The 20270-nt window shown below is 41.4% G+C and overlaps 1 protein-coding gene across 4 annotated transcripts in view; it reads left to right on the top strand.

Annotated features, from left to right (window-relative positions):
* Nucleotides 1-20270, top strand: part of LOC131797441 (muscle M-line assembly protein unc-89) — a 94858-nt gene that overhangs the window by 33560 nt on the left and 41028 nt on the right. For 3 of the 4 annotated variants that reach the window (XM_066160063.1, XM_066160062.1, XM_066160065.1), the window contains 20 exons: nucleotides 376-2421; nucleotides 3001-3879; nucleotides 4271-5173; nucleotides 5515-5814; nucleotides 6337-6536; nucleotides 6870-7251; nucleotides 7677-7985; nucleotides 8236-8260; nucleotides 8442-8725; nucleotides 8814-8855; nucleotides 9282-9904; nucleotides 10964-11216; nucleotides 11566-11961; nucleotides 12549-13430; nucleotides 13838-14722; nucleotides 15226-16125; nucleotides 16552-17433; nucleotides 17883-18611; nucleotides 19106-19657; nucleotides 19937-20266. In XM_066160063.1, coding sequence (XP_066016160.1) covers nucleotides 376-2421; nucleotides 3001-3879; nucleotides 4271-5173; nucleotides 5515-5814; nucleotides 6337-6536; nucleotides 6870-7251; nucleotides 7677-7985; nucleotides 8236-8260; nucleotides 8442-8725; nucleotides 8814-8855; nucleotides 9282-9904; nucleotides 10964-11216; nucleotides 11566-11961; nucleotides 12549-13430; nucleotides 13838-14722; nucleotides 15226-16125; nucleotides 16552-17433; nucleotides 17883-18611; nucleotides 19106-19657; nucleotides 19937-20266 — 11802 coding nt within the window. The remainder of the gene's footprint in view (nucleotides 1-375; nucleotides 2422-3000; nucleotides 3880-4270; nucleotides 5174-5514; nucleotides 5815-6336; nucleotides 6537-6869; nucleotides 7252-7676; nucleotides 7986-8235; nucleotides 8261-8441; nucleotides 8726-8813; nucleotides 8856-9281; nucleotides 9905-10963; nucleotides 11217-11565; nucleotides 11962-12548; nucleotides 13431-13837; nucleotides 14723-15225; nucleotides 16126-16551; nucleotides 17434-17882; nucleotides 18612-19105; nucleotides 19658-19936; nucleotides 20267-20270) is intronic. The other variant, XM_066160064.1, reaches the window with a different exon arrangement.

Raw genomic sequence — 20270 nt, 5'->3', positions numbered from 1 at the left:
ATACTTTACATATATTTTCGGTTAAAAGCATAATTATATCGCTCAACCATTGCTCTGTGTGTACTTTGTAATTGTTATCAATCAAAGGCACCTCCCTCACCTCAACTAATGCTTTTTATTCTGCTAACTGTACTTTGTACATTCTGCCTTGGTGCAGTGTTTCTTCCTCACTTGTCGTCTGTGGACGAGCTATGGCTTTGTTGAAGTCGGTCTTTCTGTAGGCTAACTGGCCTCTTCCAAATCTTGTAACACGTTTGATTCTGCTTATCATACGTCGTTCATACCTCTGTCGTGACGTCTCGCAGACGAGCTTCTAGATACAGACGGTCTACCTTTACGGAAATGTGAAGAAACAATCCCTTTTTTATTGCATAGCCTCAAAGCCGCACGGAACTGCGCCCACGTTTACAAAGTTGTTGGTGTCACCAACAGCCATTGAGAACTCTCCAGTTACTCTGGAGTGCGAAGTCGTTGGTTCTCCTGAAATATTCATCGAGTGGATCAAAGGCGATTGTCGAGTTAGGCAAACGACACGTGTTCGTACCGAATTTGATGGGAAAAACTGCCGTCTAATATTCTTACGCACAGAGCTCGATGATGAAGCAGATTACAAGTGTATTGCTAAAAATGCGTTTGGCACTGCATCTACAGATTGTGAAGTGCTAGTGGAGGAAGATTTCAGTCAACATCATAGTCCACCTTTTTTCAAAAAGAAGCCACACAACCAAACGATATCAGAAGGTCAACATGCAACGTTCAGTGCTATTATCGGAGGAACCCCAGAACCCGAAGTCGATTGGTTTAAAGATGAAAAAGCGATTGAAGATAAAGGGAGATTTGTTATTAGAGACGATCTTAAAAAGGGAAAGTTTTCCCTAACCATTGAAGAAACCTTTGTTGAGGATGCCGGCATATACAAGTGTGTTGCCTTTAATGAAGTTGGAGAGGAGTCATACGAGGCAAGATTAAGTATTATTCCCCTTGGAAATAAAAGTGAACCCACCTTTGAGGTGCCTTTTGAAGTCTCCGTTAATGCAGAGTCAGCCACACCCCTAAGCTTTTCCAACCAGCCAAAGTTTGTGGTAACATCAGGAGAAGAAGGTGCAACTAAGGATCAACCTCGACCCACGAAAAAGAAGCTTACAGCTTCAAGAAAGACCGCAGACTTTGATCTTGAACCTCCGCACTTTATTGCCTTGCCGGAAGGTCTCAGTCCTTTTGAAGTGAACGCAGATGAAGATGTCACTCTGCAAGTGAGAGTAAGAGGTAAACCTCTCCCGGAGGTAAAGTGGCTGAAAGATGAGAAGCCCCTGGTAGAAACAAGCAAATTCCTATGGAACAATGACACAGATATATATACGTTAGTGATCTGTGGACCTACACCAAGAGATAAAGGAACTTACGTCTGTTTAGCATCAAATAGTGCTGGAACTACCACGAGAAGTTTTGAAGTGAACATAGAAGGCTATGAAGACTGGGTTATGCCTTCATTTGAGGAACATACAGCAAACCCCTTTGTAATATCAGATGATGGCGATGTGACCATGGACGTTAGAGTAGCGGGGAATCCTTCACCAAGCGTTGAGTGGAGAAAAGATGGTCAACCTATATTGGAAAATGAACGGGTTAAATTATTTTCTTCAGAAGACGTTCACAGACTTTTTATCAAAGGAGCTTCGCCAGAAGACGAAGGGAATTACATTTGCACGGCAACTAACCCAGCTGGAAAGTCGACCAGAACATACACTCTAGACATTGGTGGTGTTGGGCCCGAAGAGGTCAGAAGTCGCCAGGAAGTTGTAGACGAAACATTAGTGCCTCCCAGAATTGTAAAACAGACAGAGCTAGAGACACCAATAAGTATTTCTGAGGATAGTGATGTTAAACTGGAGGTTATGTTCAATGGAACCTCAGACGAAGAGTGGACAAAGGATGGAATAGTCATACAGGAAAGTAACCATTTTCCGATAAACTTAGAAGTTGGAGTGCAGAATCTTGTTATTAAGGGTGCCACTCAGGAGGACAAAGGAGTACACAAATACATGCCTTCTAATAAAGCTGGCTCCTCGTGGAAAACATATTCAGTTGATTGTAAAGAAGCGGAGAACGTTCACCCAGAACAACCTTCGGGACTGGAAAGGCCTTCTTTTGTTGAAGATGACAATGTCGTTCCTTTTCAACTGACTGTCGATGGAGATGTTAAGCTTGCAACAAGAGTTCAGGGTAGCCCCACACCACAAGTTGGGTGGGATAAGGATGATGTTCCTCTACAAAACAGCGAGCATATTGTTATTACTTCTAAAGATGACCTTTACTCCTTACTGATTTCAAATCCAACTATCTCTGACAAAGGAAAGTACACTCTTACTGCCACAAATGAAGCTGGAGTTGGTACACGTGCTTTCGATGTTAAAATTAAAGGTAGCCCTTTATCTTGAAGTTATAAAGTGAGAGGTTTCCTTTTGTAATCTTTTTTAATTTCTCTAGTTTAGGCATTTCTCATTTTGTTGCTGGCAGATGTAAGTTTCTCCAAGTAATAAATTGGATCCTTTTAACTGGTCTTAGTTTAGTCGCGATTTTGGTTTTCTCGTACGGATTTGCCACGTTGTTCGCTAGTAGACAAACATTAGAAAGAGAATGATACTCCTCTGACCATCGGGGTTCCTCCACAGATAGTACTTTCTCGAATTCTTATTAAATGCATTGATCAGTTGTTTAATTTGTCCAGTTTCCCCCAAATCCATCATCTGGAATTCTTGGTAAAGTTTGATTTACAAAAAGATGAACTTGATACAATTTGTTCGCCCAAGGGAACCATATGGTTGATATGCTTTTCAAGCTTTATAGCTGCTTTTTGCAGTCGTCTAAAATGTAATTGCAGTTATCGATGAAACATGTTTAACTCGTACACCAGATAGACAGTTGATCTTATTTTTCTTAGCCACTAATTTGCTGAATAAATTGAATTATAATGAATGTTGATCAACGTACATGTCACAGGTGCAAAGCCAATTAGTTCGTCGCCAGAAATCACCAAGGAACTTGATGAGGTAGAGGTACTTCAAGGACAACCAATCACGTTGGAGTGTCATGTCTCTGGAGCTTCTGATGCTCACGTGAAGTGGTTTCATGACAATGTTCTTCTGACTGACAATGAGCGAATAACCACCTCATTCGATGGTGTAGTTTGTGTCCTGACAATCCAACGCTCAATTCTAGATGATGAAGGGGACTATCTGTGTCAGATAGAGAATGACCAAGGTGTCGTGTCAAGTTCTTCTGAAGTGATAGTGGACGAAGGAATGGCGTTACCAATTTTCAAAGAGCCACTGAAAAACACAAGTATTACCGAAGGCGAGAATGTCTGCTTTGATATCCGTGTTGTAGGAAACCCAGAACCAGTCGTGGAATGGTTTAAAGATGGTGTACAGCTTGAAGATGAGGGCCGTATTATGATAATTGATGACGTGGATGATGATCAGCCAGAACTCTTCTCTCTTGTAATCGAAAAGTGTGAACAATCAGATGTCGGTCTGTACAAATGTATAGCTATGAACGAAGCTGGCAAAGATTCGTGTAGTGCTCAACTGCAAGTTACCTCTTCATCAGTTGCACAGAAGAGTCCAGATATTGCTAAGATTCCTGTGGATATCACAGAGGGCCAAGACGTAACACTGAAGGCTTTGACCAGTGCACAACTTCCCAAAGTCATTTGGCTTAAGGATGATGAACCTTTGATGCAGAGTACCCACTATGATATTGATGCTAAACAAGGCATCCATACTCTGACAATAAGAAATGCCTTACCTGAGGACTCTGGGATTTACAAGTTTGATACTAATGATGATAGCACCAGTATCTTCAAGGTCACCATTAAAGGTAATACTAGCAAATTTGATTTTCAAAGAGAAAATCTTGTGTATGAAAAATTGTGGAAGGCGGTTATGTGCCTCATTAGATACACGAAAAATGCACTGCGTCGGTGCTAGCTATCAGTTAGTTTTGCAATCATACTTTTTTTTAATAGTTCCACTAATAATTTACTTTTTCTTTCACTAAAATATTTGCGGAAGCTATGTTTACTTGAATGTTTTTCTAAATTTGTTTTCACGTAATTATGGTATTTATTGAGGCGAGGTTTGGATAGAGTTGCTTGATGATAAGGGTAATTTTTCAGTCAATAAATTGGTTGTGGTAAATGAATATCGGACAGTGTCCCATTTAAACCTCTTACCTCTCTCATTAAATCTCATCTTAATTTATCTTCAAGGGAAAGATTCTTTAGATGGCGTCGCACCGGAGGTCACAGCAGTAAATAGTCCTGTGGAAGTACTTGAGGGAAGTACAGCCAAACTGACTTGTGTGGTCACTGGAACACCATATCCAAAAGTTACTTGGCTAATAGATGGTAGTCCTGTTGAGACAAGTGAGCGTGTCATTTTTGACTGCGATGGAGAGTTCTCATCACTTCTCTTCCTAAGCACTGAGCTGGATGACGAAGGAGAGTATCAGTGCAAAGCACAGAACGAGATTGGATCAGCAATCAGCACTATGGAACTTCTGGTAAATGAACTCAGTGACCTTGAAGATCAGAGTAAACCAGAGTTTTCAGAGAAATTGAAAGAGGTCAGCACATTTGAAGGTGATACTGCAGTCTTTAGCGTAAAGGTTCAAGGCTTTCCACTTCCTGACGTTCAGTGGTACTCTTCTGAACGGGAAATTTTAAAAAATGAGCGGTTTGTTACAGATTCTACTGTAGATGGTCGCCACACGCTCACTATCAATGACTGCGTAACTAAAGACAAAGGGAGATACAAATGTGTTGCATCCAATGTAGTTGGGAAGGCTGTGTGTTCAGCTGGGTTGACAGTTAAGGAAAAGTTAATCCCACCCCAATTTTCAGACCAAGATAGTGGAGCTCCGATGTTGATTGATGAAGGAAGCGATGTTACGCTGCAAGTTGAAGTAACTGGAAAGCCAAAGCCGTCCACTAAGTGGTACAAAGACGACCAACCAATTAGTCGAACCAGTAGCAAGTACAAGACTGATGTTCTAGGAGAGAGGCAGTCTCTCAATATTGTCGCTGCAACACCAGAAGACTCTGGAATTTATCAGTGTAGAGCTACCAGCCCGTCTGGGACAATAACGAGAACCTTCGATGTTAATATAAAAGGTTAGTTTTCGAGTCTGAAACATTTGTTTTCCATATTTCAGCCGCAGAGAATGACCGAAAAATAAATGTCAGTTTTTCATAAATTGTTCTGAGCCAGAGGTTTGGGATGTCGCCATCGTTTCTGTGATTTGTTTGGAGTAGCACTCTATGGTTTGATCCTTTTTTTTTTTTCTTTTTTCGAAATTTAAAACTTCGAAATATAAAATACAGTCATGATAGTCCACCTTGTTCATTGGGGTGGGTCTTTCTCCTCGAGTTTTTTCGTGTAAAAGTATATCTCATAGTGAGCAAGAGACACCACCTTGTGAATAGAAGTATTTCCTTACTCATTACATGAACAGCAAAACAACCGGAGGGCGAGTCTCCCAAGTTCATTCAGCCCTTAAAGTCCAAGGAGGTGTTCGAAGGTAGTGCTGCAAAGCTTGAGGTCAGGATATCGGGTGAGCCAGGGCCGAAAGTGGAGTGGTTTAAAGATGAACAACCAATAGAAGAAGGTGGCAACTTCAGAATTGAATTTGACGACACTGATGGCTGTACGCTCGTCATCAATTCTACCAAGACGAGTCATGAAGGTCTGTACAAGTGCGTGGCTTCAAATTCATTTGGAAAAGCTAACTCTGAGGCAGAGTTGCTGGTTACAGGTTTGTATTTATCTTGAGGCTAGTCGTAATGAAAGGTGAAGTATTCTTTTGTGGGAGTGTGAGAGGAAGGATTGGTCAGAATTTGTGACAGGAATGTAAATGTTCATGCCCAGCATAATACGTGAGCCTGTAAATGTTGATGTTTGGAACGACATTCTTTCATTTCATTCATAAGATAGTTCGTAAATTCGTAGAATTTAATTAATTGGGCGGGCTTACTTTATATTTCCACTACCAGGCTAACGACATGTTTGAACGCATGGACGTGTTCGCTATTCAACAAGTGCGATGAAAATTTGTTTAAAATTATTATTACATGCGTCAGCTTTGCGTTGATCGAAGCACTTAGGACGTTTGGAGAGCAACAAGCTTGAGTTGCTCACGGCTGCACTTCTAGCGAGTCTTCAACATACTTGGTGCTCTCCGAAGTTCGCGCGTGCTACATGTTTTAATTGACGCATGTTGACGTAGAGCCATTTGTTCATTAGAGTCATTCTTGTATACGGTTCTTTTCTTCTGTAGGAGACGATGAAAACGAAGTGGAGTCCCCAGAAAACTTAGTAACGGTGGAAAAAAGTGTACCGATAAGTTCAGTACCTTTTGGACCAGTGGAAGTTGCACTCCCAGTTAAAGAGGAGAGCCTTCCTTCAACCTACAAGGAGAAACGTGAAGTGTCAGAGAAAGAGCTTCCACAAAGTAGACCTTCTTTTGAAGCTGTTCAGGTATCCTAAAATTTTTATTTGCGTAGAGACTATCATTCAAATACAAGAGGGTTGAAGTAAGCAGTGCTATTTGTTAGTGTCTTGGGACTCAGAACTTAGTGTTAAACTGCAGTCAATGTATTGTTTCAATGTTTCATTACAATCACCTTTCGGGTAAAAAAAGGATAGGAGCGCAAAGTATGTCAATTGAGTACGATATGGGATTGGCTTGCTAACGTTTCAAACATCTGGATGTGGCGGAAACCCTTATAAGATCTCTGTGTTTGGGTTTTGTATTCTTTTATTGATTAAGAAGATTGTAATTATTGTATCTCTGTCAATTCATTTTTGTAGCTTGTTTTACCTGGACCAGGAGATGTGCCTTTGATACCAGACACTATTTCAGCCTTGGAATACGAGCCAGTTCAACTGACACTGCCGGGTGCGGATGAACCCATTCTGCCTGACTTTATGGATGTTCCTAATGACTTAAAGGTAAATGAAGGTGCCAAGGTGGTTCTCAAAGTGAGGGTAATTGGACAACCTGTGCCTGAAGTTACATGGTTTGTAGATGACGAGCCAGTGCAACCAAGTGACAATATTTCTATTCGTTCTGATGGAGATAAGCATGAGCTTATTATTCATGCGGCAGAAGTGGATGATGAAGGGATGTACAAATGTGTAGCAAAAAGTGAGGCAGGAAAAGCTATCTGCGAAGTGGAATTGCTCGTAGAAGGTAATTTTTGTAGACTCTTAGAGACCAGCCTTCGGGTTTCGAAGGATGGATAACGCTACAACCGTTTGCCTTTTGAATAAACCTTTATCCGTTGGATAAGATAGTACGTAGGATAGCGTTATCTGCTATTTTAACAACTGGGCGTAGGCGACATCAGTTGGAATAAAGCCTGTGGAAAATTGATGTCATTGAAAAACACATCAAGTAGCGAAGTTGGAAGTTTTTTGGATCTCAAATCTGAACCAGTTATCTTTCCTCATGGTATTTCGCATGTAACAATTTTTTTCCATAGAACGTTTTTAAGCGTTTAAGAGGTATGTTGTAAGGTAGCGTTTATTACGACGCATCAGATCCATTGGTACTCATGAAGTTTTTTGTAACAAATGAAAAATGTTTAGTAGAGTGTCTTCTAACTACATTTACAGAAGCAAGAAAGCCAAAAACAGAGGAATCCCTTGAAGTTCAAATCACAAAGGAGCTGGAGGACGTTGAAGTTGATGAAGGAGAACCAGCAACTTTGGAGATCTGTTTTGTGAGTCGAGACAAACCAGCTGTGTCCTGGTTCAAGGAAATGAAGCCTGTAGAACCGAACAAGAGAGTCAAAATTATAACAGATGAGCAAAGCAGTAAGCTGATTATCAAGAAGACCGTCGGTGAAGATGAGGGACTTTACAAGTGTTCAGTTAAAAGTGGGACTTGGGAAATGAATTCCTCTGCAGAACTTATAGTTGAAGGTTTGTGAATTAGGCAAACTCAAGTAAATAAGCACTTTGGTCTTAACGATACAATTTGAGCTGGTAACACGTGCATTGTTGACTTAACGCAATATGATCGTTTACAGTACTTTAGATGAGCTGTTTCTCGATATTGAACTCTCACAACCACCAAATTCCGGTACCGTATGAGTGCTGTATGAGTACAGATTAATTTTTGTTTGTTTTAATTACTCGATGATTTTTTTAAAAACTCTCTATTTCATTTCAGAACCAAGTGACGACGAAAAAGTGATGTAAGTAATTTCACGTATTGTTTTTATAGTATCATAGACATAGATGGAACCAGAACCTGATAAGAAGTTGAGACAAATTTTATCATTACCTTTTAAACTTAATTACTCCACATTGTTTACAACGTTCAGGATCCGAAAGGCATTTTATTTGAAAATGAACGTTCATTATTGTTTTGATCAGACTCAGGAAGCCTGTTCTGGTTCAAAAATTTTCTGATGGGGACATTGTGGAGGGGGAAAAGCTTGAACTGCAGATCAAAGTGATTGGCTCCAAACCTGTCACTGTCACGTGGTACAGAGACGATGAAAAGATAGAAGCAGACGATCACTGCAAATTACTCTCAGACGACGAGATTCATGTGCTCAGAGTAAACCAAGCAGAAATCGACGACGAGGCCATATACAAGTGTGTAGTGAAGAATCCTGCAGGACAAGATCAGTGTGAGGCACAAATCCTGGTTGAAGGTACTGCAGTGTTTTTACCATATGATGTTTTTGCTTAGGACCGAAAGAATTTTTTTCACCATTTGCAACTTGATTTCTCTATTTGCAGAAAAGACTGATTCTGTGGAATTTGTTGATGCAGAGTTCAGTGGTATGTGATGTTCGAAATTTTAGAAACGACCAATGAAACGGAGTTCAACGTTCAAGTTGCAGCGGGTGTTTTATTCTAAAAAATACTCTTTGGTCTTTAGAACTATCGTTGTTGTAAATTCTTAACATGACCATGGTAGTGACTAAGTCATCAACGTGCAACGTCTGCAAACAAATATATTAAACGAAACAACAACAAAAAAAGCAAGCAGGTTTCATGTACCCTTGGTAGTGGGCCGAGAAAATCGGCCGAGAAAAATGACTCCAGAGCAACATGAGAAACTTTGACTGAAGTAAGCCATTCAGTTGGCTATTTACAAGCGTGCGCTTTAACTCGAACGTTGTCCTTCCGGCTTCTCTTTCTCTTTCTCGAAACCATTTTGACTTAGGCGATCTTTGACTTTCCGAATTTTTTTTTGTCACTCAGAAAACGCTCCTCATTTCATCTCACGTTTGCCAGAAGAGATAGAGGTTCTTGAAGGTGACTTAACACGGCTTGACTGTCGAATAGGACTTGCGGCAGAAGTTTCCTGGTTTAAAGATGACGAACCTTTGGAGGAGGACGATCGCATCACCATTGAAAACGAGGGTGATGCTTCTGCAGTTGTCATCTCCTGTACAGAATTAGACGATGAAGGTGACTACAAATGTGTAGTGCAAAACGAGTTTGGAAGAGCCATGTGTCAGACTGAGCTAATTGTGGAAGAAGGTGTTAGTATGCCACTGATTAAGGAGTCGCTGAAGAACCTTGAGGCCAATGAAGGTGATGTGGTTAAGTTTGAGGTTCGTATCACAGGTAACCCTGAACCGGTGGTGGAATGGTTCAAGAACGGGAGTCAGTTGCAAGACGAGGGACGTGTGATCATTGTTGACGATGCTGATGACAATGACGAAGAGCTCTTTTGTCTCGTCATTGAGGATTGTGAAGTTGGTGATTCTGGGACGTACAAGGTCGTGGCAATGAGTGAGGCTGGAACTGCCAATTGTGAGTGCAGCCTGAATGTTACTCGTACTCAGGTTCCGCCGGAGTTCAAAGATGAAATGGAAGAGGTAGGAGCATTTTATTCAAATGTGCCATCGTTTTTTCGAATTATAGATATCCTTTATGGGTAACGCACTATCTTTAGCTCGAAGTAAAAGCAGATGGTACAACAGGTACGAAAATTATTTAAACGTCGATCAGTTAGCCACCTAAGACTTGTGAAAAGAAATATTAAAACGGTGTGCTGAAAGCAGTCCTCTCCTTCATTCCCCTAACTCCTTCAAAGAATTGTAACCTTACAGAAACGTGCGTTAAGAATAGTAAGCAATTCTACATACATTGCCCATACTGGCCCTATTTTTAAGGAACTTAAACTCTTAAAATTTCATGATATCCATTCGTTTCAATTAGGTACTTTTGTGTTTTTATTCGAGAATTCTACACTCCCTTCCAAATTCAATAACTTTTTTTTACTGAATAGTCAAATCCACAATTATAATACTAGGAATGCTCAGCCCTTCCGTTTGCCACTGTGCAGAACGAACACCAGGAAGTTTTCAATTTACTTTCAAGGTCCAAACTTTTATAATTCGCTAATTTCTGACATAACTAGTTCTCCCTCCTCCACTTCTTTTAAAAGAAAGCTTAAGGAATTTCTTCTCTCTAGGTATTAACTTCTGTAAGGCAGTAATTCTTAACTAACTTACTTAATATGTGTGTGCGTGTGTGTGTGTACGTGTGCGCGGTCAAAGTTAATTACCATAAGTCCATATTGTAATTCTAATATAAGATTAGTTATTTTAAGTGAGAAAGCCTGACTTGTTATAAGCCTCGTGGTTTCTTTCAGGTTTTCTCGCCATTTATTTTCTGTCATCAATTTTCTTCATTTTTTTTTTTCCATCTGTAAATGTCGTATATGGAAAATAAATATTGTATTGTATTATTGTAGTCTGGGCTATTGCCCTGACAGCCCCACTGGGGTCACGGGTTTATGTTATTTTTGGTCCTTATCCGGTTATCCTTGATAACCTCTATGGCAGAAGGAGATTTGCTCATGCTCCGTTTACCTTTGGTTATTTATTTCTTTTCAAACATTCGTGCTCAATTTTCATTTGTGTTATTGCCAGGTGCCTATGGAAGGCTCTCAAGGCGACAATGTGTCTATGGTTGTGAATACTGGTCGGTTACCCTCACCAGTAATTGCATGGTTCAAGGACGAAGAGCCAGTCGTGTCCAGTTCTCATCTTGAGATCTCACAGGACCCCGATCACTCTAAGCTAATGGTTCATCATGTCACCCCAGAAGACTCCGGTACTTACAAGTGTGTTGCAACTAGTGTAATGGGTACAATTACCAAGAAGTTTCTTCTTAATATAGAAGGTAACGTGATCTTTCTCTAACGTTCTGGAAAGTATTGATCAGTTAGCGAGCATATTTATTTGGTTTATAAAATCGGCATTCCTAAATGAACCCTCTTGAGCAAAGACAATAAAATACTGACATTGGCCACCAAGAGAGTGCTTTTCGTTCGATGTAGGAATCAGTAAATTTCTGTAACTGCCTCGAGGGACTGCATCGCGTTTTTCTTTGCGCTCAATTTTTCTTCTCTCCGCAATTCTGATTTTTCCTCATGAGATGAAGATATTTATTGTTGTTCTGTTTATGGTTCTGGACGTTATTTTTTTTGTTATAAATGATTGTAAAGTGCGTGCTTTTTCTCGTCACTCAGGATCAGAACCTAAATTAGAACAGACAATAAGTACTTCCGACTTGCAAGCAGAACCTGTGAGAGATGTTGCCGCACCGGTGTTCCTAAAAAAGATGGATGCTGTTGTAATTAATGCTGGAGAGGAGGCCCGATTTGATGTTAGAGTTTCTGGCGTTCCAGAACCTAAAGTTGTATGGTATCGGGGGTCAAATGAGGTGAAAGATGAAGGACGATTTGTGCACATTGATGCCATTGAAGAAGATCTGTTCACATTGGTTATTGAAAGCAGTGAATCAGGAGATGCTGGTCAATACAAGTGCGTTGCTTCCAACGAAGCTGGTCAAACGTCATGTGAAGCTCAGTTGATTGTACGCGAAAAGGAAGTTGACAAAAAACCTCTCAATGAAAATGTTCAAGGTACAAAAACTAATACTGTCGAGGACTTAAAATTTGGACACACCTACTATACTAAGTTGCATCCAGTTAGAAGAATCACTCATCTGAGTCTTTTTGGAGTTGATTCAGACTCAGTGCTGCTTTGGGATTAAAGGTTACACCCTTACATTAGTTATATGCATTGTGGCGTGTCCAGTAGAGCAGTTAAATGTATTTCCTATTTCGAATACAAGGGAATTACTTACAAGTGTGTGAATAATCATCTGTCTGTCTATGAACTGAAATAAAGGGGTAAGTTTCTAAAGAAACTGTGGTGCTGCGTCGATGGGAGAGTATAGCAGGTAATTTAGTGTTAACAACTGGGTTGAAAACGTAAATTAGCCACCGTAAAGGGTAAAAAATCTGACGTTTCGAGCGTTAGCCCTTCGCTCGCTCTGACGAAGGGCTAACGCTCGAAACGTCAGCTTTTTTACCCTTTACGGTGGCTAATTTACGTTTTCAACCCAGTTGTTAACCTTAAATTACCTGCTATGAACTAAAATATATTGTTAATGTATGCTGAAATTTAATGATAGATAAAAGCTGGAGTTCATTTATATCTTACATAGCTAAACCACGAGAAGAGGCCCCCAACTTCTCACAGCCACTGCAGACAGTTGAGGTCATAGAAGGAACTGAAGCCACTCTTAAGTGTATGGTCACAGGCAATCCAGAGCCTAACATAGCTTGGTTTAAAGATGGTGACACTGTGGCAGAGGAGAAAAGATACAAAACTCGAATTAATGGAGAGCAAGCCACTTTAAAAATCCAGAATACAGAATTGGATGATGAGGGTGAATACAAGTGCGTTGCTGAAAATCACCTCGGTTCAGCCTCTTGTTCCGCTGAACTCCTTGTTAATGAACCAAACACTATGCCTGAGTTTGAAGAAAAAATGAAACCAGTTGATGTCATTGAAGGAGAACTTGCAAAATTTTCTGTGAAAGTGGCTGGTAATCCACCTCCTGTTATAGACTGGTTTAAGGGAAAAGATAAATTGGAGGACGAAGGGCGAATTGAAATCATTGATGACGAAGACAGTGGTAATTACACACTTATAATCAATGACACGCTCTTAGGGGATGCTGGGACATACAATTGCATAGCTTTGAATGAAGAAGGTGAAAGGTCATGCAAAGCCGCCTTGGCAGTAAAGGAAGCTGTTACTAAACCTGAAATAGAAATTGAACCAGAAGCGACTCCGTTGAAAGTAGCAGAGGGTGATGTTGTCAGTCTTAGTGCGATCGTGAAAGGAAAACCTGTTCCCACAGTCGACTGGTACAAAGATGATGAGAAGCTGCGAGAAACAAGCCGTTTGAAGATAGATGCCAAAGATGGCGAACACTCTCTTCTTATTCTGGAAGCCAAACCTGAGGACTCTGGGGTGTACAAGTGTCAGGCAAAGAGCAAAGGTGGTAACGTGGAAAAAACCTATCATGTCGACATAAAAGGTTCGTTGCTTCATGTTAAATCTTATGAGAGTAGAAGTATATCATTTGTATTCAGGTAGTCGTTATGATGCAGGCAATCTTGACACAGTTTTTTGCTGTAATTGCATGTGAAAAGCATTTGAAACCCTTTCACATTCTTTTCGAACGAGTTTCTGGAGCCCGCATGTAAAACATTCGGACTCCTCTTCTCTAGAGCCCCTAAGCGATTTTTTACCAAAAGTGGATGACCCCCAATTTGAAACCCAAACCTCTAACGGAGTGCCTAACCAGTGGCATTCGTGGCATCATGACACTTCTTCTACTTTTTTTACCATTTATCGAGATTTGCACACAATTTCTAAGTAAGGTGTCAAATTAGCTGAAAGCTGCTTGTACACTCAGATTTGGATTTTCATCATTTCATTTAGCCGCACCGCCCGAAGGTATTGCACCAGTATTCATAGAGTCCCTACAGACAGTAGAGGTAGTGCAGGGGTCACCCGCCAAGCTACAGTGTAGAGTTACTAGCAAACCAGAACCAACTATCGACTGGTTCAGAGACAACGAACCGGTGAAGGAAGACAAGAGGGTCAAGATCCGTTTTGACGGCGAATTGTGCACTTTGAAGATCTTAGAAACTGAGCTTGAAGATGAGGGCGCTTACAAATGCTTTGCAAAGAATGAATTTGGATCTGTTTCCTGCACGTCGGAACTTCTAGTTAACGAACCATACAAGAAACCGGAGTTCACACAGAGAATGAAACCCGTTAATGTCACTGAAGGAGAGGCAGCACGGTTTGATGTCACTGTGGAAGGAAATCCAATTCCAGTGGTGGATTGGTTCCGTGGCAAAGACAAACTGGAAGACGATGGTCGTTACGTGATGATGAATGACGAAGAGGCAGGCATCTCCACACTGATCATCGAGGACACTCTTCTTGAAGATGCAGGAACGTACAAATGCATAGCTGCGAACGAGGAAGGACAGGCAAGTTGTAAAGCTGCTCTTGCTGTCAAAGAGAAAATGATGACACCAGAGTTCACGGACGAAGAACAAAGCCTTCCATTTAACTTTATGGAAGGAGATGAGGCACGCTTAACTGTAGGTATTAAAGGCAAGCCTGTACCAACTGTGGAGTGGTACAAAGATGACAAAAAGGTAAGAAAAACCAGCAGAATAAGAATGGACGAAAAGGATGGCAAGTTCTCTTTGGTGATTTTAGATGTTACTTCTGAAGACAAGGGAAGCTACAGATGTGAAGCCTCAAGCAAGGCAGGCACTGTCACTCGTAGATTTGATGTAAACGTAGCAGGTAAGGTAGCGTTTCACTGACATGCATATTAAAAAGGGGTTGCTACCTTACTCGGCCCTTAATCTAAACGTACCGTGAAATAAGATTGAAGTTGCATTACTAGAAAGATAATTGTATGTTTGGGGCTCATAACGTAAACAAAGTGTTATGCGGTTTGATGATTTTAACTTGATGGAGTTTTTTTTTCCCTATTGATTCAAATACATTTCTTCATTTACGCTAGGATGGTAACTTTGTTTTAGGCGGATGCTAATCATCGAACCTAAGAAACACTTTTATCAGCCTAGGCCCAGCTACCTCTTTTCAGTCCTCTTTTGGAGACCACCTTTTTCTTTCGTGATCTTGCTCGCCGACGGTATAAACAGTCGTGCGGGATTGATACACGAGGGGAGCAATTTCCTTATTTAAAATCAAACATTTACAAGATGACCGTGATTTTAGGCAGACTCTTTCTGCTTCTCTTACTCTCAACATATTAAGCTTCGTTTCTTATTGTTTCGCAGAAAAGAGCCCGGAAGGAAAAGCACCGGAAATTGTGGAACCTTTAAAGTTTGTTCAGGTCCTTGAAGGTTCTCCTGCCGAGTTAAAATGCCAAATAAGCGGACAGCCCAAGCCAACGGTGGAGTGGCTTAGAGGCAACGAGAAAGTGAAGGAGTCTGAGCGTATACAGTTTGTAAGTAATAATGAAACCTTCTCTCTGAATTTCAAGGAAACCGAACTTGACGATGAAGGTGACTACAAATGTGTTGCCCAGAATGAGTTTGGCAGTGTGTCTTGCTGGGCTGAATTTCTTGTAAACAAACCAGCTGCAAAACCGGAGTTCAGGGAGAAAATGAAGCATGTCACTGTCCATGTTGGTCAACAAGCCAGGTTTGATGTGCTTATTACGGGAGTACCCAGGCCACAAGTTGATTGGATGAAAGACGGTAAGATATTGGAAGAACCAGCTGAGCGATTTACTTTTCTGGATGATGAGGATGAGGAAGATGAAGGGCGCTCCTCACTTACCATTGAGGACGTAAAACTAGAAGATGCTGGAAAATACGGATGTCTTGCATTCAATGAAGAAGGTGAAGTATTCTGCGAGGCCAACCTTTTAGTGCAAGAGACCCTGATTGCCCCTGCGTTTGTTGACGAAGCTGAAAGTGCCCCAATTCTTGCTGAAGAGGGAGGTGAAATCAATTTGAGTGCAGAACTGAGGAAAAGCCAACCAGAACTGAAAGTTGAATGGCTCAAAGATGACAAAACAGTCAAAGAGGATCAACGTTTGAATCGTTTTGTCATAGAGGACACACACATGCTGAAAATTACGGGGGCCGTCCCAGAAGATTCTGGGTTGTACAAGCTTAAGGCTAGTGGCAAAGCAGGCTCTGTAGAGAGGGAGTTTGATGTACAAATTTCAGGTATTGTGTCTAGCTGCAGTGTGCATTCTCTGGCACCAAATTATAATCACTAGTCAATCCCAGCTGAGCTCTGTCTTTATTATCATAACATACCCAATCCGTAATCACTTAGTCAGCCTCTCGGTTTTCTGTTGCAGGAGCAAGTGGGCGAATATCTGTTTCTCTGAACTTTTAAGCTACATTCCAAGTCATAATTATTTGTGACACTTCCCAAGAACAACTTTCATGTTGTTCTTTCACCCCTTTCCCCCTTCCTATGATGTTAATTGCCACTGTCTCTGCCATCTTCTTTGTCTCAACCGTGGTGTCTGGGGTGTAAACCTGCACGACACTAACAGACAGACAGGCCGACAAACTAAAAGACAGGTAGGACTTGCTTGTTTCATAAAAAAAACCTTAAAAAATCTTTTGACTTTACCTTAATAGCCAAGCAGCCAGAGGGCGATGAACCACAATTTACAGAACCCTTACAAGCAGTAGAAGTGAAAGAGGGCGATGCGACTAAACTTCATTGTACAGTTACCGCTGAACCACCCCCGACCTTTGAGTGGCTAAAAGATGGAGTTCGAGTGAAAGAGAGCAGAAGAGTTAAAGTGGATAGTGATGGGATGACATCCTCTCTCTCTTTTAAAGACGCGAGGCCAGATGACAAAGGAGAATACAAATGTGTTGCCTCTAACGCATTCGGTTCTGCTTCGTGCGCAGCAGCGTTGAAAGTGATGGTTCTATCTAAACCAGACTTTAAAGAGAAATTGGGAGGGGTTGAAGTAGTTGAGGGTGATTGTGCCAGCTTTGACGTTGTTGTAGTCGGTTATCCTGAACCGTTTGTTGAGTGGTACAGAGGGACCATAAAACTACAGAATGACGAGCGCACTGAGATCAAAGAGGTTAAGGATCTTGCCCGTTTTTCTCTTACCATTAAGGATGTTAGTCGTGATGATGCTGGGATCTATAAATGCGTGGCCTTCAATGAAGCTGGAAAGACCACAGTACGTGGTGAGCTCTCTGTGAAGGAGAGGCTGTTTGCTCCTGAAATTCCTGAAGGACAGGAAGAGGCTCCCATTACAGTTACAGAAGGCGATGACTGTAATTTGAATACAACAATTGTTGGGAAGCCGAAACCTGACGTGAAATGGTACAAAGACGATAAACCCCTTCGCGAGAGTACAAGGCTTGACATCAAAGCGCGTGGAGATAAACACTCTGTAGTGATTCTTGGCATCCAGACGAATGACTCTGGTGTTTATAAGTGTGAAGCTAAGAGTAAGATGGGAACTGCAACCAGAAAGTTTGATGTCAGAGTACAAGGTATGTTACCTTTGTTCCTGGAATCGTTGACGTTTTTTGCCTCCGGAAATCCATGTAACTGAAACTATGACCATATAAGGTGTGCAGGATAGCCAGAGCTTTATCGCATATTTTCTTAATTGGCCTATGTCCTCCCAGAACGTTTAATGTCAGAGTACGAGGTATTTTACCTTTATTCCTGGAATCGTTGACTTTTTTTGCCTCCGGAAATCCATTTAACTGAAACTATGACCATCTAAGGTATGCAGGGTTGCCAGAGAGTTTTATCACATATTTTCTTAAATGGCTTATGTCCTCCCAGCGTCTCAAGTAACATGCGTTAACATGCGTTAACATGCGTTAACATGCTTGCGACTGAAATGGTTATATCCTTCATGAGTTTTTACAAAAATAGGCATTGTATTATTGTAACACAATGCCCTTTTTTGCCTGTGTTTTTTCCTTGACAGCCGAGAAACCGAAAGGAATAGCACCAGAAATCTTAACACCCCTCCAAAACCTTACAGTTGTGGAAGGTAAACCAGCAAACTTGGAGTGTGAGGTAAAAGGAGAACCACAACCCAATATTGAATGGTTTAAAGATGGCGAGCAAGTGAAACAGTCGGAGCGCATCAACTTGAACTTTGAAGGCAATTTTGCTTCTTTATCGTTCAAACCAGCTGAACTTGACGATGAGGGTGAGTACAAGTGCGTGGCTCGTAACGAGCTCGGCAGTGCGTCAAGCGAAGCAGAGCTTCTGGTGGAAGAAGCTGAAACCAAACCAGACTTTAAAGAAGAGCTGAAGAATGTCAGTGTCTTGCCAAGGGCCGAAGCCAGGTTTGATGTGCGTGTTGTGGGTGTACCGCCACCAGAAGTTGACTGGTTTAAGGGAAAACAAAAGATCGAAGATGAGGGTCGCTTTATTTTGATTGATGACGAAGAGGACGACCTGTTTTCTTTTGTGATTGAAGAGGCAAGGCCAAGTGACAGCGGTGAATATGAGTGTGTTGCATTCAATGAAGTCGGTGAAGTTTCATGTAAAAGTAAATTAATTGTTGGAGAAACGCTGATCCCACGAGAAGAGGCTGAGGAAGCTGAAAGTGCGCTGCCTGCGGTTGAAGAATCCATCACTGTACCCGAGTCAGCTGCCAAGGTCGAGAGCGCTCTTGTCATGGAACAGGAAGGAGGGGATGTGAAAGGTAGTCAAGAAAAAAACAGCATTTTGATAGTATGTTCGTGTGTGTTGCTTTCATTTAAAGGTAGCCCTTCCAAACCATCAGTGAATATTCTACAGTGTGAGGTTAATTTATCTGAAATGTTGCGCATGTGGATTGGAGGTCCTTTCGTGTAGTCTCACCATTGCAATACATCTACTGTTTATGTGAAGATCCATTTGAAAAAAGGAGACAACCCATCGGAAGGCTTTGTTCCCAAAGACACTTTTGAAAGGGAAATAGCTACCTTTAAACGCCTTACTCGTTTCTTTTAAACATTTAGCATCTGCTAATTATCTGCATGTATTTACTGTTATTATTTTTCTTGGTTTTTCTTCATACGTGCATTCCATTGTAGTGGTAGGTTTCTTTTATTCTTTCCATTAACGCGTGAGTATCATTCTTAAAACCGTCGTTCACATCAATGAAGGGATCTTTTTGCTGGTCCTCTTTACTATTTTTGTTGCTTTAAAATGTAGCTAAGAAACCAGAAGGAAAAGCACCGGTATTTTCTGAATCTCTTCAACCCGTGGAGGTAAAGGAAGGAAGTGATGCCAAACTACAGTGCACTGTGACTGCTGAACCCAAACCTAACATCGAGTGGTTTAAAAAGGGAGTGCGGATGAAGGAAAACAGACGGGTCAAGTTTGAAAGTGATAGCGACTCCTTTGCTGTAACAATTAGGGATGCCAGATCTTTTGATGAAGGAGAATACAAGTGCGTGGCTACCAATGAGATTGACTCAGCATCCTGTGCGGCCACTCTAACAGTGCGAGTCGTAGCTAAGCCAGAATTCAAGGACAAACTCAAAAGAGTCGAAGTGATGGAAGGAGACTCTGCGCAATTTGATACTCGAGTAGTTGGTTACCCTGTGCCTGAGCTACAGTGGTTTAAAGGGATTAGTAAGCTGAAGAGCGAAGGTCGAATTGAGTTTAAAGAGAATTCTGAAGACAATATGTTTTCACTTGAAATCCGTGATACCCAGCGTGACGATGCTGGGATGTACAAGTGTGAAGCCTCAAACGAAGGGGGTAAGGTGTTTTTTTTTTTTTTCGTTATGTGTAGCTTTAAAATTTTGCGCACATCTGTGCGCGTCTGTCTAAATTCAGTCTTAACGAGTGATTGGCGTCAGAGATTCCGCGCATTTGTTCTGGTAACGGAGATGTATGCTTTGTTATGTATGCACTTACATCTGTAATCGCGCGCTTTTTTATGAATGATTGTCGACCAATATAGACCCGTTAATTTGCTAATAGTTACTTAGGGCGAAGTCATATAAAAGAGATTTAACGCTTATTCTTCTGACCCAGGTAAAACCACATGCCGAGCGGACCTCATAGTAAAGGAGAGGCTTTTCGCCCCCGAAATTTCAGGAGACCAATCTGAGGCTCCTCTTACTGTGACTGAAGGCGGAGAAGTTAGTTTGGATGTCACAATCAACGGAAAACCAAAACCTGACGTGAAATGGTACAAAGATGACAAACCCCTTCGCGAGAGTACCAGACTAGACATTAGAGCACGTGGAGATAAACACTCTGTGGTGATTCTTGGCATCAGGGCGGATGACTCCGGTGTTTACAAGTGTGAAGCTAAGAGTAAGATGGGAACTGCCACCAGAACGTTTGATGTCAGGGTACAAGGTAG

This window comes from Pocillopora verrucosa, chromosome 13, assembly GCF_036669915.1.
Source record: "Pocillopora verrucosa isolate sample1 chromosome 13, ASM3666991v2, whole genome shotgun sequence".
Classification (NCBI taxonomy): domain Eukaryota; kingdom Metazoa; phylum Cnidaria; class Anthozoa; order Scleractinia; family Pocilloporidae; genus Pocillopora; species Pocillopora verrucosa.
This window is presented reverse-complemented; position numbering and strand designations above follow the sequence as displayed.